The 17,753-nt window shown below is 42.0% G+C and overlaps 1 protein-coding gene across 1 annotated transcript in view; it reads left to right on the top strand.

Annotated features, from left to right (window-relative positions):
• The window catches only part of LOC107121387 (gamma-aminobutyric acid receptor subunit alpha-2), a 108,939-nt gene that overhangs the window by 308 nt on the left and 90,878 nt on the right, over positions 1-17,753 (top strand). The window contains exon 2 of the mRNA XM_015424303.1: positions 4,296-4,408. Coding sequence (XP_015279789.1) covers positions 4,296-4,408 — 113 coding nt within the window. The remainder of the gene's footprint in view (positions 1-4,295; positions 4,409-17,753) is intronic.

Raw genomic sequence — 17,753 nt, 5'->3', positions numbered from 1 at the left:
GGAAAGTGTTTTCTTGTTTCTTGCGTAATCGTAGAACTGTAACTATGGTTTCCTGGGGTTTTTTTTGCCGAAGGGGGGAGTGAATCACATCTTTGCTTATTCGCATTGCACTGTTGACTCGGAGATGAAGAAATAGGTACTTCTGAAGTCCAGTAGTAAGGCAAAACATTGGCAACATTGGGGTATATTTTGCATTTGGGCTTCTGTGTTGGGTTGGGGGGGAAAGTATTTTTGGGTAACATCACAGAACCTTGATACACTTAATCTTTAAACCTCTAGGTGGAGATAGTATACAATTCCACAATGCTGTAAAATAAAACAATAATCTGATTTATTAATCAACTTTTTAAATGTTGTTTCAAGAACTGTGTTTCTGAAATGACAACATCGTAGAAAGTATCTGAAGATGCATAACTGGATTGTGCTACCTGGTCTTTCTGCATCCAGTTAAATGGTGATTTGTACATAATTTCTCTGGTAGCCGGGCGGTTTGGGTCCCCTGGATAACACGTTTCTGTATCTTCTTTCCCTCAAAATGATCTGAGCCCCAAGACTTAATCATAACAAAAAGAGCAAAACAACTAAATTTTTGGGCCAGGGTAACTGGCTGCATATTGCAGAATGGTCAGAATTAGATACAGATTGCCTTAAAAATGTATATTAGGTTCTATCTAATCCCTAAAAATGCTGCAGCAGTAGTTGAGTCACTGTGGGCCTGGTCTGTTACACTTTCTTATGTGAGTAACAGTGGAATCCTAAGACTGCTTTCCTGAGAGTAAGCCCCATTGAATAGACCTGGGTAGGACTTTGAGTAGACCTACTTAGTGTTGCTCTCAGAGAGCGATCCTAAGCAAATGTACTTCGAAGTAAGTCAGTTTTTCCCGAGTGGTGCTTTCTCAGAGGAAAGTGTTCTTTGGATTGCAGCCTTACTGCTGTCAAGGAGACAACGTATGTAACTAAGCACTGTCTCTATTAGTATCGTTTTCATGATGAAACTCAAAGTGATAGGATCATCAGCATTATAGGATCATCAGCATTAGGGTTTGACTATCATTTTGGGCTACAAACATTTTTGGCTTCCTTTAATACTTGTGTAAAATATCTGCTGTTGTGTATCATGCAAGTATGGCAAAATAGTATTTAAAGCCTGAATGATAAGTTGCCTGTGAAATTCCCAATAAAATGCTTATAGATTGTGGGAGAACTGTCTTCAGAACCACAGACTGCAATAATTTACATTTAAATGCTTTGTCCATACCGCTGAGTAGCCAAACAGAAGCAACATTCTGGCATTGTTAATTGCTTAAGGCTTTTTTTTTTTGCTTATATCAAAATATTATCTTATACCATGATTTATTTTGATTTAGTTCAAACCATGCCCACATTACAATAATTAATCTTGCAGAGGATAGCATTAATTGTTCCTTCAGAGTGTGGATCAAAAATGTTATAAATATCTGCAGATTGTTTGAGAAAAGCAACATTTAGATCATATGCTTTTGTTATTATAATACTTGTATAAGAGGTGTTTACTATCATAACTGCCACATGGATTTCTGCACAAAATCTGGTGGCTAAGTAAGATGAAAAACGTATGTGCAGTAGGATTAATTCCCCAAAGGAATACTTGAAGACCTTGCTTGGATTTCTGTAGCTAGGTGCATCATCCTTACCTAGACAGCATCATCCTTACCTAGACAGCAGTGCACTGATGCTTTCAGTAAACTGGGTGGAGTGCTGTTCCTTTACTTTTTTCCTGACCACTTACAAACTAAATTTTAGATGTCCCCTATGTCATTCCTGTATTAGTCAACTTCCACCCCAACCTATCTTTATATCATATATCTTATTCTGGGAAATGTGTTGAAATAATTGTTTGCATACCTGTTGTTACTGCAAGATATTTAAGGGGCTGCAAGATTTTTAAGTCTGTAAATGGAAGAGTTTTTGAATAAAGAGTTAAGAGTGACCATGACACTCTGAAAGCCTACCACTCATCTGCCTCGTTTTATCCAACAGTATGTTTACAGATATACTGGCCCCGTTCATACGAGGGGTTTTGGTCCGGGAGCGAGACAGAACGGGGGTGGATCAAACGGGCGCAAATCCCACGGCAACATCTGGGAATCATTGCCTGTCCGTCCCCGATCTGTCTCTTCCGCGTGAAAACCCGCTCTAAAAAGAACCACCTACCTGGGTGGTTCATGCGAAGTGGAGCGGCTCAAACCGGCCGTGGGATCGGCCGCGCGTCCTTGCAGCGGCACATCCCGGCCTCCGGCCAAAACTGCGCATGCTTGAGCATGCGCAGTTCGGTGGCCTCCCCCTTGCCTCCGACACTTCCTCCTCAGCATGTGATCATGCTGCGGAGCAACGGTGCGCGGTGCATGGGATCTGTGGGATCCCGCCCGCGCGTATCTTTTTTGATGTGGCTCTCTTTAGCCGCGCTTCGCCTCGTGTTTTCCCTGCCGTGTGGCAGGGGCCATTGATGACTTTTAAGCCACAATGTCCATGTAGAAGAGGATGGCCCAGGATGATAGTATTGACATTTTTACCTCCTGATAATCTTATCCATGCAAAAGATCATTTCTAAAGCAACGATTATCTGTGCGGAATATCATAAGAATGATGACCACCAGAAATTAACTGTGTTTTCTGAATTTCAGTACTTTTTACACAGCCCCCTCTGCAAATCCAACTCTTGGTTACCCAGATCTCCAGAGGGACAAAATATACTGCAAAATATACTGCATAATTGCAATTTTGCTTTATTATTTGATTTATATGTGTCACCAGCTGTGTAAATAGATAAATTTAATAGGACATTCCATTTATGCAAGGTTCTTATCTAAATGGCAGGTCATTGGTTTAGGCAAGCCTGTGATTCATAAAACTAATGATGGGCAACTGACCCCCTAGCTGATCTCGTAATTAGCTTGTTTTATTTGAGCTTTCATACAGAACACTTGGAAACCTTCAGGTTCTTGCTGGGAGTTATCCTAGGGAGCTTGGAAGGTTGGCCACCCTGTGGAACTCCTTGCCAACCCTTTCTACTCATCCTCCACTTTCCCAAACAAACCTACCCTTGTGAAAAGGAGAGAGAAAGAAAGATGGCTGGTGATGGGGCTATCAAGGACTTGAGAGCATCTGTTTCTGCTGGGGTACTTGAGAATTGTAGTTTTTGTGCCTCCCAATCCACTCAACCACTGGGGGCATAGGTGTAATCTTCGTGGGGGCGGCGGGGCATAAGCCCCCGCCGAAATTTTCAGGAAGGTGCTCAGCCTCCCCCGGGAGCCACCCTTGCTCCTAGCAAAGCAATGCCTCTGGCCCAGCCCCAGCCCCCCCCCCGGGAAATTGGAAAGTCTACACCATTGTCTGGGGGCTATATGCAGCTTCCCTGCATACCTGTAGCAATGGATGTGTCTGCCAGGCAGTTTCCTCTGCTATTTATCCCCCCTCCCTGGCTCTGATCACAAAGATGTTTATTGTGGAAAGGAGGGGGAACCAGACCGGAGTGCAGACTTGGAATGAGCCCTTTCTGAACTGAGTCTGAATTTTGAGGAGGCTGTAGGCTCCACTCATGATGGCTTTGGAAGGCAGAGGCAAACTGCCATTTTGAGCCCTCTCCTTATGAACCTCAGATGCAGCACTGCAAAAACCAAATAAAACTCTGGTTTCCTTCATTTGTTTTCAATGAGTGAATTGCAATCTGAGCAAGCTGGAGAGAATTGCACCAGTGATGCTGCTACCTTTCTTTTCTTTAAATAATAATAATAAAAAACTTAAGAATTGACTTGTTCTGCCTGCTGCATTCTGCCTCCAGCAGTAGGAAGCCACATTATTTTCTTCTGAATTGCCATATAGGATTCATGGGTAGAAAGAAAAATAAAAGTATACACAGGTGGGACAGGAGATCTAAAATGGCTGTTTGCAGGGGCCTTGTTTAGTTAAACATCTGGTGAGAAGCTCTTGGCGAGGCAGGAAGCAGCAGAAATTCAGGGGAGGGGATTACGAAAGTTAATGCTTAAAGGGGAAGTTAAGAGGTTTCAATCAGAAAAGTTGAACATGATTTATTCAGTAAAGGTGACGCCTTTAGGTAGTGTTTTCATAGTGGCATCCTAAAGAGGTCTTCTTAGAATCTTACTCGTGTCTGTTCAGTGGAGTTTATTTCCAGGAATTTCTTAGGATTGCACTGTAAATCTGTATAAAATACTCTAAAGTAAGAAATAGTGTTAAGTGCTTATTAAACGTATGCACAACATGCTTTCTGACTTTTTTTTTGTAAACTGTTTGTTTAGATCAGTATTGGCTGACCCCAGTGAAGATGAAGCAAAAAATATCACTATCTTTACAAGAATTTTAGACAGACTTCTGGATGGTTACGACAATCGTCTGAGACCTGGATTAGGAGGTAATGAATAAAACATATTTACGTAAAGGAAGAAACCTCTAGAATATTTGAATCTCAGATGGTTACAGATTGATAATTCTGTGGGCCTTTCCTCAACCCTCTACAAGAAGGTTGCTTAAAGATTTGCTCCTAGATCCAAGAAATTTGATTCCGGGATCTAAAAAGTTGCAATATCTTCCTCACCCTGATAACGTGAACTTTATTTTGTTTTGTGATTGTCATTTTGTGATTGTTCATAATCTTCATTGGTCCGTTTGGAAAGGGTTTCATAGTCTGTGAGAGGTGATCACAGCTGAGTCATCCTATACATTTAGTGAGTTAGCGTATTCTTTGGAAGGGTCTGATGTAGGTTCTTTCACTTCTGTCAGGGCCAAGGCTTTATGACCATTAGCCTACCATTGAGAGATTCCCCATAACCTCAGTGGAATGTGTCAGCATCTTTGATTTTATAACCAGCACTTATAGCACCTCTTTCATGAATTACCTTTGCTGGCCCTCAGGACTTTGGAGATAAACCCACAAAAGCTTCTTAGATGTGGATCACCCAGGCCTTTCAAGATGACAGTTTTCGTTGGTTGGTTGGTTGGTTTTGCTTACTCTAAACTTACATTGTTGCCCATCTGTCTCTGGTTTTGCAGTACCCTGCCCAATGGAACATAATGGGCTGAAGTAGCCATGCTGCTAGGCCGGGCAAGGATTTTAGCTGTATCTTGTGGGGTAGCTGTTCTTCCTCCAGAGAGTGGGATGGCTCAGAAATGAAGTAAATACAGTTTAAAATACACGTGTATGGATACAAAAGGAGAAACGATGTGGCATAGCATTGTGGATGGAAGGGTTAGTTTGCTGCTAGTTTCCTCTGTGGTTTTGTTATTGTATTAAGGACCATATGACTATGTAAGGACTTTGTTAAGTACTTTTGGGGGCTTGTTGCCAGTGATGTCAGTCTTCATCTGGTAGGTGCCCATGACTCTCATGCCACCCCCATTCCACATGGCGCTCTCTAGTGCAATGGATTCAGTAAGTCATGGGATGTGGGGAAGCCACAGTGTTGTAGTGCTAGCTATGTTAGAGATGAATGAGAGAAGAGTTGTCTTTTTACAAGAACAGAATATGGCATTTGAGCCTCTTGAAAATGTCCGACCATGTGGGAGGGATCATGGCTCAGGGGAAGAGTGTCTGCTTTACATGCAGAAGGTCCCAGGTCCAATCTCTGGCATCTCCAATAAGCATCAGGTTGTAGGTGATGTGAAAGAGCTCAGCCTGAGACCCTGGAGAGCCACTGCCGATACTGGCTGAGTAGTCACCATTGACTGTGATGGACCAGAAGTCTACATCTTCATGCGTGATCCCCTGCACAAATAAATAACTATACATTTGCCTTGGGTGTGTGTGTGTGATGGTACAGAAGGTACTTATTTATATCTGGCACACGCCTTCACTTCTTAATTTATGCCAGAAATAGACAAAATATGAATCATCTTTACTAAAAGTCTTCCTTGTACTCGTAAATCCCAGAGGCTTATGAAATGTGAAGGTAAGGAGGAGGAGGAGGAGGAGATTGGATTTATACCCCGCCCTTCACTACCCAAAGGTGTCTCAGAGCGGCTTACAAACTCCTTTCCCTTCCCCTCCCCACAACAGACACCCTGTGAGGTAGGTGGGGCTGAGAGAACTTTGACACAAACTGCTCTTTTTCAAAAACAGCTGTGCCAGAGCTTGCGACTGACCCAAGGTCACATCAGCAGGTGCAAGTGGAGGAGTGGGGAATCAAACCCAGTTCTCCCAGATTAGAGTCCGCACACTTAACCACTACACCAAACTGGCTCTCATAGTGAAAGCTTGTCTGCTCATGTTTATCTACTGATGTAGGTGGACAGTTGTTGCAGAGTTGTTTTCTGTTGCCCTCTAACTTTCTGACAGTTAGAGCAGTTCCTCAGTGGAACAGGCTTCCTTGGAAAGTGGTGGGCTCTCCTTCTTTGGAGGTTTCCAGGGGACAGATTATTTATTTATTATTTATTAATTTCGGCCCAGCGAACGGGCTCAGAGTGGATGACAACAAAAGTTAAAACATTTCACTGTAAGAATTAAAACACCACATAAAAATAATCCATAATAAATAATTAAAACAGATTTAAACTGAACTATAAACAAAACAGATGGCACAGCAGTTTAATATGGTACCCACAATCTCTTGTCAGATGGCCATCTGACAGCAATGCTGATTCTGTGAACTTAAGCAGTTCACAAGAAGGCAGGGCAGGTAGGGTTGCATTGGTGCTTAGTTCTTGTGGCCCTTTCTTACATTTTTTTTTGCCCTCTTCTGGGCGTAGAGCAGAGGTCACTGGGGGTGGGGGTGGAGGTATTTGTGAATTTCCTGCATTGTGCAGGGGGTTGGACTAGGTGACCCTGGAGGTCCCTTCCAACTCTATGAGTCTATGACAGTATGGACCCTTAAAAAGCCTCCAGATATGGGGGCAATTCCACACCTAGGGTAAAGAAAAATAATGGGGTAGAGACTGGTGGAGCCTAGATTGCCATCTCTTCTTGTGGAGGCCCCATTGACATTCATTTCTTACCAGCTTTCTCTACTGTTTCTACTACTCTACTTCCAAGCAACTGAAAACAAACAAAAAACACATTGTGTGTCTCTATTTCATGTTCATGGTAGGAGTTTGGCATTTGGTTTGTTTCAAGATTCAGGAACCATATTTGCTGGGGGGTGGTTCTTGATGGTTTGGGCAAAAATCATTGCACATTAGTGTGTGAAGAGAGAGTTCCTTTGTAAAATGCTTAGTATGCCATTTAGATTTTCTCTGATTTTTTGATGGTTTTAAGAAAGAAATATTCATTGAGTGTCCTCCCCGCACTGCAAAAAAATACAGGAAACAATAGAATATGTCACTCATTGTCAATGAGTGTTACAGAGAAGCAAGGAAAACCGAAGAGGCCTTTTACTTCTCTCTTTTTTGCCTGCTTGCCTGAAAGGTATAAACTGTCTGTAAGATGGTTACTGATGTTTTGGTGCAACAGATTTTTTAAAAGACTGTTTGATTTCTCATTGTTTGGAATTATATATGTTAACATGTTCTGGGGGGGGCAGTGTAAAACTAATGTAGTGGAAGAGCTTGAGATACCCTTTAGTATACTCAGTGCATGGAATCATCTAATGCAAAATATGGGGAATGAAAGTGTTTCATGCATATACCCAGATAATGATTCGTAACACGTACCGATCTGTAGGAATGCTGCGCTCTGGGAAGAGCTTTTGATTTCATATTATATTTCAATGTCTTGGTTTTTACTTATGCATAGCTATACAAAAAACACTCTCTTTTAAAATGACATTTAATTGCATGGTATAAATGTTTGTAGCTGCTATACGGCTGGCTCCGGAGAGTGACCAGGCCTGGCATTTGCAAAGGATCCAGTGTCCCAATACTGCTGCAGTTCTGATTTTCCTGGGGAAGCTGATTAGAAGGCTAGAGACAGTACAAGATAATTTTTGGTTTATGCATTCTGCCTCTTTCAGGTAAAGGGATTCTCTGGGGGTGCCTTCCACAAGGTCCTCCAAAATCCTGCTGAATTCTTAGCAGATGAAAAATAAATATCCTAGTGGAGATGTGTACTGAAGAACACTATGAGTCTTGCTCCTAAGTTATGTGTTTAGGGAATACTGCATAAGTGTATATTCTAGCAAATGGCTTTTAGAGCACAAAGTTGACTTGAATTCTAATTCCTTCATTGGGCACAAAATTCCAGGCTGCTCGATACTTTCTCATCTTCATATCACTAGTTTTCAAAGAACCCTTGAGTTCCTTTGAAGCTTATCAGGAGCTTCTCAGTAAGAAAAGCCATAATCGTGTACAAACTTCCTGGAAAGGCAACTTGTCCTTCAATACTAATACTGCCAACAGGATAGCATTGGCCTATTTGGGTGTATTATAGGATGTATCTCAGTTCTCAAGGGGCAGCAGCTAGGAAACAAGGAATTTGGCCAGTGCTCCCAGTGAGCAGAATGTGCGTGTACTCCTGACCCTAACAGTCCTAATCTGCTGTGATATTCAAGGTAGATGTGCACATGTTCCCAAACAAGCAAGTAGAACTGGGAATGATCCCCTCAGAATAGAAAGTTAGAAAATGATGCAAATGTTAACATAACACATGCTGATACAAAACAGAATTGGACAGTGCTTCCTGGTTGTCACTAAAATTGTATGTGCCAATATAGACTTTGTTTTGGCTCCTTTGTACATATCTGGGGAGGTTATTTTTTGTCTTACTTATATTCTTTTGCAAATTTCCCATTTTCATTTGTTTTAAAACAGTTTTTAATGAATTTTTAAACGTTATTCGCCGTTTATATGTCATTACGGATTATATTCCATTTTTGTGCTGTTAATATGCAAGTGATTTTAAAAAGCATCAATTTTAACAACAGTATTTCTACCGAATATTGTGAATATTGTAAGGGGGCAGAAGGACAGTTTTGTCCTCATTATGGAGAAGCCAGAAAGGAAACTTGGACTTTTAAAACCAGGATTGTTACAAAATTTAGTAATGCCCCTATTTAAAAGCAAAGGGAAACCCCTCTTGTACAATGATCAGCCAATGCAAATTATGTTGGCTTCAGGGGCTGCAGGCTCTCATTGCAGGATGAGATCATATAAGGGGGCTGTTGAGTAATCTTCCTCCTTTCCCCCTTCCTCGTGCAAAGACTTCCTGATCCTGTCTTGAAAACAGAAGGCAGTACTGAGAAACAACCAGGCTTGTTTTTCTTACGGTGCAGTCCTTTTCCTCGAACCTAGCCACAAATAGACAAGATGATGTGAGCAAAACAGGAGATGAATAGACAGTACAATAATTTCATCTCTGCTTTGGTAGGCAGCTTAAACCTTTTAAAATATTGAGATGATTGTTCCATTAATACCATATATATACAGTTTTACCATTAATACCATTAATACCAATATCCATTAATACCAATGATACAGTTTTATTGTACCAACTTAGCATCTCTCCCTGATATTTTCTCTCCCTGATATTTAACAGTGTGCAGAGCAGTGCACCACCTTTCTTCTGCAGGTGTCGTTCTGTTGTCTGCTGTTCTGTTTTGTTTATACCACTGTATTTCTGCACAGAACTAAATCACGCTGGAAGAAATGCAAGTGCGTCCTATAACAGAGTTATACGGCTTTGGAAGTTCAAATTAACAGGGAATTTACATGAACTGATAGGTGCAGGGAGGTAATCGAAGGCTTTTATCTTGTGAAGAAGCACAAATTGTTACCATAGAGAAACATTGCTTTACTGTAGGGAGGCATTCTGGTTCCTTACTGGTGTTCCAGGGTTCCCAGATAATCTTATGTAATACAGGAAGAGAAAGGTGATGCGGTGCAACACCACATAGAGATAGTCTCCAGTTGACAGAGGGTAAACTGCTATTAGCGTAAACTCCTGCTGCTGCATCTGCAGCAAGGAGTTGGGGAGGAGGGAGTAGTTGAGTTGGATGTAGAAAGTTATGAGGTTCTTCCATGAATTTTCACACTGATGAGATAGGTAAGTGGGGATGTGGATGATCGTGGAGGAATCAGAGGATGTGGATGGTCACATACGCACAGGGTTGCCTTTGGGGCAGTGCTGCAGTTGTTCCTTCTTTGTCCTGGTTTATTTTTATTTTGTTTATTTTATTTACCGCACTTATAGATGGTCTTTTTTTAATGAGACTCAAAGTATATTACAAAATTACAAAAACAGTTGAATAAAGAATGTCTTTTAAGATACGTCATAAACCATGCAGCAGCAACAGGGTTATAAGCATTAGAAAACAAGATAATATATACAGCAAAGAGTGCAGTGAAATGCATTCTGTTCACTATATGAAAATGCCCTTCCTGACCAATTCCATTTACTATAACCCTGTTGTTTTTCTTGAAACTATGTGAATGTTTTTTCAGGAGCACCTCTATTTCTGGCCAAGTTGCCTTTTCTTCCTAGTGCAGGAATCCCCAGTGTGCTGCCCGTGGGCACCCATGTTGCTCACCAGCACCTTATATGGTGCCCACCGTTTAGTTTTAGATAGTGGAGTTCTTGCCCGGCATGGCTTATGATTGGCCATAGAAGATCTGATTGGCTGTGCTGATTAAAATAATGTTGCTTTGGTGGCCACATTTGCTTTGCTGAAGTTATCCCTCTTCTTCACTGCATGTGGACTTTCTGTGGGTGTGAGGGTGGCTCCACTTCCTGTGGCAGCCATTTTATGATTGAGCCCATGGCCATGACCCTTTTCAAACTGCCTTTGTATTCTGTTTTAGTAACTGGTTGCTAATGGAGTTTTTTTCCTGTCCTTTCAGACAGAACCATTTTAGTAACCGGCTGCTAGTGGAATTTATTTACCTGTTCATACAAACCTGCTTTTGTCGGGTTATCAAAGTATGGTTGAGCCACTTTTGTGGGAGACTGCCTTTTTCTGTTTTCAACCCCTTCCTTGCGCTTCTGAATCATTGTGGTGTGCTGTTTAAAATGTCCATAGTGCTTCCTACAATGCCACTTCCCCCCGCCCTTTTTTGCAATGCGATCTTTCTCGGACTTTTAAAGAAACATTCTAAGGTGAGCACTATAGCACTAAGTCTCTGTAGCACTTCTCAATGGTGCTGCTATAACACTGTAGTGCTATAGTGGTTTAGCACTATAGTGCTCACCTTAAAATATTTTTTTTAAAGTCAAAGGAAGATTGTGTGGTGAAAAAAGGAGGGGGGGGAAGCGGCAATGTTTGAAAGGACCATAGCGCTTCAGAGATGGCTCATTTATTTATTTATTTGTTAAATTTATATCCCGCACCTCCCCGCTGAGGCAGGCTCAGGGCGGCTTACAACATACATATATAAATATATTTGTTAAAACATAGACATATAATAAAACACAAATTAATTTAAATCACAGTATATATATATATATGTATATATATATGCGGTGGCTCAAGTGGTTAAGATGCTGAACTGCAGGCTGTGGAAGGTCGGTAGTTCAGCAGTTCGAGACCCGGGTGCCGCATGACGGAGTGAGCTCCCATCTCTAGTTCCAGCTCCTGCCAACCTAGCAGTTCGAAAGCAAGAAATTGCAAGTAGATAAATAGGTACCACTTCGGTGGGAAGGTAACAGCATTTAGTCATGCCGGCCACATGACCACGGAAACATCTTCGGACAGCGCTGGCTCTTCGGCTTTGAAACGGAGATGAGCACCGCAACCCTAGAGTCGGATTCGACTGGCTTTCGAGCAAGGGAACCTTTACTTTTTAAATATAAAATCATACATATTCAAACAGATGTTAATGGTAGATGGCGTCGATCTCTCGGCATGAAACGGTCGCCCGCCACCCTAGTCCAGGCTTGTGCCAGGCTGTTAATGCTGATGGTAATGTTGGGGCCAGGGCCAGGATACTAAAGGTGGCACCGTAATTGAAAGCCTGGTAGATGGAAATTCGCTGTATATATCGCTTTATTCGAAATCAGGCCAGCAACGAATAACATTCAGTTTATAATGGTGGTGTGAAAGGGGCCCCTGTGTCAGAAGAATTCCAAAGGTGCCCGCAGGCTGAAAAAAGGTTGGGGACTCCTGGATTAGTGGATGACTGTGAACTAGGAATGTATGCCAAAGGCACAGGTCCCTTTATTTTTAAAAAGTGGGTGGTTTGTCTGTGTTGATAAAATTGCTGATGTTGTTACGAACTATCCCATAGTTACCATCATAATGGTTGTCAAAAATACATTTTTTAATTTTCAGATATATCCAAGAGTGGGTCTTTAATCATTGTGGAGAGCTTTGCCTTGCTGTTCTCTTGGAAGTCTGAAATGATTGAGTGGCACATTGGTGTTTCACTAAATGCTGGAAGAAGAGTGACGAGCTTAGAAAAGATCCACAAAACTCACTGAGTGGTCATGGCCAGTCACTGTCTCTTACTGCATATCTCATACAGCCAAGGTATACTATGAGGATAAATTTATTTATTTATTTACTTCATTTTTGCCCCACCTTTCTTCCAGTGGGGATGCAAAGTGGCTGACATCATTCTCTTCTTGTCCATTTTATCCTCACAACAACCCTGTGAGGTAGGTTAGGCTGAGAGTATGTGACTGGCCCAAGGTCACCCACCAGACTTTCATCCCAGAGTCGGGATTCAAACCAGATCCTAGTCTGACACTTGATATGCTGTCTTCAGTTCCCTTTTGGGTGGGGAGTGTAATAAACTGCCAGTAAATAACTTATTCTGTACTAATGCATAAAATTAATTCATTGCTGCATATAGGTGATTTCTATCCAAATAACATTAAACACTCATTTGGAATGGTCCTCTAACTCTGTTAGTTTATGTGAACTTTAATCTGTCTTGAAGTATTCTAAGGGGAACGCCTTGCTGTAAAACCTCAACAGAGAACGGCGGTCTTTTTTTTACCCTTAATGAAGTAAATAGCTGGAGAGCAGTTCACCTAGATTCATTATCTGATGTAGTTGTGGAGAACATTCCAAGCCAACAAGTGGTTGACTTGTGCTTAGCGTGGGGGGTGGGGGGAAGCCTGTTGACCTATATTGTACTTCTAGCCCAGAAGGAAAATAAAATAGACATAGGAAGACGGTGGTGGGCAGTCTACAAATAGTTGATTGTTTTATTGTTAGATGGTGAAACAAAACTGGAGGCCACAGGTACATTAAGACAGGGTCACCATATTTTGCAAAGCTTAAAAGGGGATATATTTCCCAACTGACTACTTCGAACGAGAGATCACTATGACACATCATTTTAAATACTGCTACTATTTAAGCTGTGATCATTGCTATTAACTAGGAATACTTTTATCCTTCCAACCCCAAAAAGAGGACATTTTCACCAGCTTTTTAAAAAGAGCCCAAAAAAGGACAGACATAATAAAAAAGAGGGCATGTCCTCCAATAAGAGGCTATCTGGTAACCCTACTTAATAGGCTAACCTTAGACTAAACGTGTTACTCTCTAAGATACTCTAAGGGCCCCTGTTTTGTTTTGGGGAAGAGATTGAATACAAAACGTTCTGTTTACATCTCTCTATATTACATATTATCAGTTTCCATTCATTTCAGTGGGAAACACGAACTGTAATGATCTCCCCCCCCCCATTCCAGTTGAAATGAAATTCTCAGGGACTGCCCCAATCACCCAAGGGGTCCTCCTTTCCAAGGAGGAGATAAGAGGGGGAGGAGGAGGACCCCCATATTATAGGCAATACAAATTCTGTCATCAGAGTAAAAAGTAAAGGTAAAGGTTCCCTTGCTTGAAAGCCAGTCGAGTCCGACTCTAGGGATGCGGTGCTCATCTCCGTTTCAAAGCCGAAGAGCCAGCGCTGTCCGAAGACGTTTCTGTGGTCATGTGGCCTTCATGACTAAACACCAAGGCGCACGGAACGCTGTTACCTTCCCACCGAAGTGGTACCTATTTATCTACTTGCAATTTCTTGCTTTCGAACTGCTAGGTTGGCAGGAGCTGGAACTAGAGACGGGAGCTCACTCTGTTATGCGGCACACTCGGGTCTCGAACTGCTAAACTACCGACCGTCCACAGCCTGCAGTTCAGAGTAGGTAAAGGTAAAAAGTTTTTGCTAGCCAAGAAATCAGTTGGGTGCAAAGAATATGTATTAACAAATAGAAGGATATTTGTATATGAGTCCACCCATTCACTTCTTAAGTGTGTATGTGTGTGGGAGAGTAGTAGTAGTAGTAGTAGTAGAAGAAGAAGAGATTAGATTTATACCACACCCTTCACTCGGAGTCTCAGAGAGGTTTACAATCTCCTTTCCCTCCCCCTCCCCACAACAGACACCCTGTGAGGTAGGTGGGGCTGAGAGAGTTCTTTCGAGGACTGCGCTTGAGAGAACAGCTCTGAGAGAACTTGTGAGTGACCCAAGGTCACACCAGCAGCTGGAGGAGTGGGGAGTCAAACCCGGTTCCCCCAGATTAGAGTCCACCACTCCTTACCACTATGCCAAACTGGTTCTCAGTAATGTAGTTTTGTAGTTTTAAACATGTAGCAATGTAGTTTTGAACATAAAATGCATACCAAGTCCTGGGCCTTCCCTTAGTGCATTGGAACCTGAAGCATTTTTCTTCAAGTCTGTGTCGGATATCAGAAGTTAGCCAAGATAGTAGAAACAGAGTACAGCAAGATGGAGTGCAAGAGATCATAAGGCTGAGCCCCCCTCACTCATGTATTCAGATTGTCTTTTTTAAATTGATCTCTTCACCCTCTACTTTCTTCAGCTGTGAATGGGCAGTGGCCTCTCTTCTTTCTTTACCAATGGTAACAGCAACTGGGTTTAGTGATTTTGGGGGGGGGAGTCATCCTTTTCCCTGGTCTAAATCACCCCCCTTAGAAAGATGCCATTTCATTTGCTGCTTATAGAGAATCCAATCAAAACCATTTTCAAGCAAATGAGCCATCAGTATGATTGGTGTGGACAGGGGTTTTTTTTAGAAAGAAGAGACCTGTCAGTGTCATCATTTTTGATGGCAAATATTTGTGTAACTGCAAATTGGTACATGCCCCTGTCAGTTACATATCTTCTGTATCACTCCCCTCACTATCCCTGTCCCTTTAACCTTTCTGGACTCTAAACCAAATGGCCAGGCACCAGAATAATGGTCAGAACTGACTATTACAGAATCTTGTTACTACTAATCCATATTGAAACCACTCCATTAATGGATGAAGCTTTTTCCGTTGAATCTCCAGTAATATCTGAATAGACTTCCAAACTAGAGAGGATTTACCTTCCTTTTACATAATGTGAATAAAACATTGACTGTTTTAAGGTTTGTTCTAAGTTTCACTGTTATGCTATCGTTACAAACAGCAATAGAGCAATAGTTAGTCTTAGAAAACAATCATTGCAGGGGTGGAGAAGAAAAGCAACTATCAGGGCATTCCTAACCCTTCTGAGTGCATCACAGTCAATGAGTTTAGAATGGTTTAACTCTGCGTAGCATTGCATGCGCTGTTAATTTTCCAGCTCAGATTGGAGAGACATATAAGATATGCATACAAATAGCTCCAGGTCTTGTATGCCCTTGAGCAAGAGCTTGTTATCAGAAGGCCTCCCTTCAGCTTTGGTGTTGCCCCTTACTCTTTTTATACCACTGACAGTGCAGTCCTATGCAAAAGAAGTGTGCATGCACACGACAGCTTATACCCAGAATTAAACTTCGTTGGTCTTAAAGGTGCCACTGGACTCAAACTTTGTTCTGTTTCTGCAGATCAACATGGCTATTCACCTGAATCTATCCTATGCAAAATTACTCTATTCTAAGGCCATTTAGATTTAGATTGAAGTAACTCTGAATAGTATTGCGCAGTGAAGGCTGTAATCCTATGCATGCTTGTTGCTCAGTGCGAACTAAAAGGCATCAAGTCCATTCCCTTCAGTGGGTTTAAACATGCCCACCTTTGCATAGGATCAGACTCCTACTTGGGACAAAGCCTCATTGAACTGAAAGGGACTTCTGAGTATATGCAGAACTGAGCTGTTAGACAGCCACTACATTACACCACCTCTGCGTGAGCTCCTGAACAGCACAGCAAGGGAAAATATAAAACCACAGCACTGTTCTCTACCAGCACCACCCCCATGTCAGTTTGTTCTGAAGCTAGAAAGGACAGGGTTTTGTGGGTGAAGTCCCTGCAGAGGCACCATATTTCAGTGGCAGCAGTTACTACTTTATGCAAACCTTACTGGATGGAAGGGAGTGAAATGAGGCCAGTGCTTTGCATAGATAGTATTGTAGATTTTTGAAAAAGATAGCGGATATCTCATCTGATAAACAATTCATACGATATTGACCAAGTTTGTGATATGTCAAGCCTTACATCTGTGTAATAACTTACGTATTGTGATACCTGCATCCTTCTTTCCTTGGGTTGTCAATGTAGGCCTTTAAAGCAGAGAGGCAAGTTTGATGTTGTTTAATCTAATAAGGAGCTGCAGTGGCTCAAGTGGTTAAGACGCTGAACTGCAGCCTGTGGAAGGTCAGTAGTTCAGCCGTTCAAGACCCGAGTGTGCTGCATGACGGAGTGAGCTCTTGTCTCTAGTTCCAGCACCTGCCAACCTAGCAGTTCGAAAGCAAGAAATTGCAAGTAGATAAATGGGTACCACTTCGGTGGGAAGGTAACAGCGTTCCGTGCGCCTTGGTGTTTCGTCATGCCGGCCACATGACCACGGAAACGTCTTCGGACAGCGCTGGCTCTTCGGCTTTGAAACGGAGATGAGCAAGGGAACCTTTACCTTTACCCTTACAGTGTCTAATCAGTGGGAAATTGACCACATAAATGCTGACTTCAGAAAACAGTGGAATGGAATATACTTGACATGAAAATTGGTTTCTCAATAAACGAGCATGGAAGGTTACTGAAAATGCTAGGGTGTTATGGTGGGGGAAAGACAAGAGTGGCTAACATAAGGACTTAGGAGGCCATAGAATCAGAGAATCATTTTCCACTGTTGCACAATTCTTACTGTAAAGAAGTTCTCCATAATATCCAGCCAGTACCCTCCCGGCCTTAATTTAAACCCGTCATTGCAAGCCAACAGGAACAGCTCCCTGCCCTCTTCTAAGTGAGCAATACTTAAAAGAGAGCAATCAAGTCACCCCTCAACCTCCTCTTCTCCAGACTGAACATTCCCGAATCCCTCAGCCTTTCCTCATAGGGCTTGGTCTCCAGACCCCCGATCATCCTCGTCACTCTCCTCTGTACCTGTCCCATTCTGTCCACATCCTTCAAGAAGTCTGGAAGATGATGGACAGAGTTACAGACAACCTAGTAGGGCTTGATAACAGCAGCATTTGCCCAGTTGCCCCTAAAACTGAAATGCTCATTCATATCTTCAGCAGCTTTGATATTTTCCAAACAATCAAATCATGGTCCTAAACCAGGACTGATGAGTTTCAATATCAGTGAATATAGAAATGCACACGTTAGGTCTGCATGTGGGAGGTGTATATTTTTAACTCCTCCACTGAGGAACATGTTCTGAGAACAGAAATGCACACTTCTTAGTACAAATGATTAATTCCTGCTCATTTAGAGGTTGAACATTTTAATAGATTCGAGTTCTTCCTGTCCTTTCAGGACACGTAAAGGTACTGCCTTGTTTCTATATAGCAATTACATGACCACTGTTGTTTTATACAGTTACAAATATTTACATATTGCGGTTAACATACATGGTATGTTACAAAGTAACATTAAAAAGTCAGGTCTTTGTCTTGAGACATTAAAATTTCAGTAGTAGAAAAGATGGGAAAGGAAGGAGAGAGAGGCGAGGCAAAA

This window comes from Gekko japonicus, unplaced genomic scaffold, assembly GCF_001447785.1.
Source record: "Gekko japonicus isolate JY-2015 unplaced genomic scaffold, Gekko_japonicus_V1.1 scaffold2510, whole genome shotgun sequence".
Lineage (NCBI taxonomy): Eukaryota > Metazoa > Chordata > Lepidosauria > Squamata > Gekkonidae > Gekko > Gekko japonicus.
This window is presented reverse-complemented; position numbering and strand designations above follow the sequence as displayed.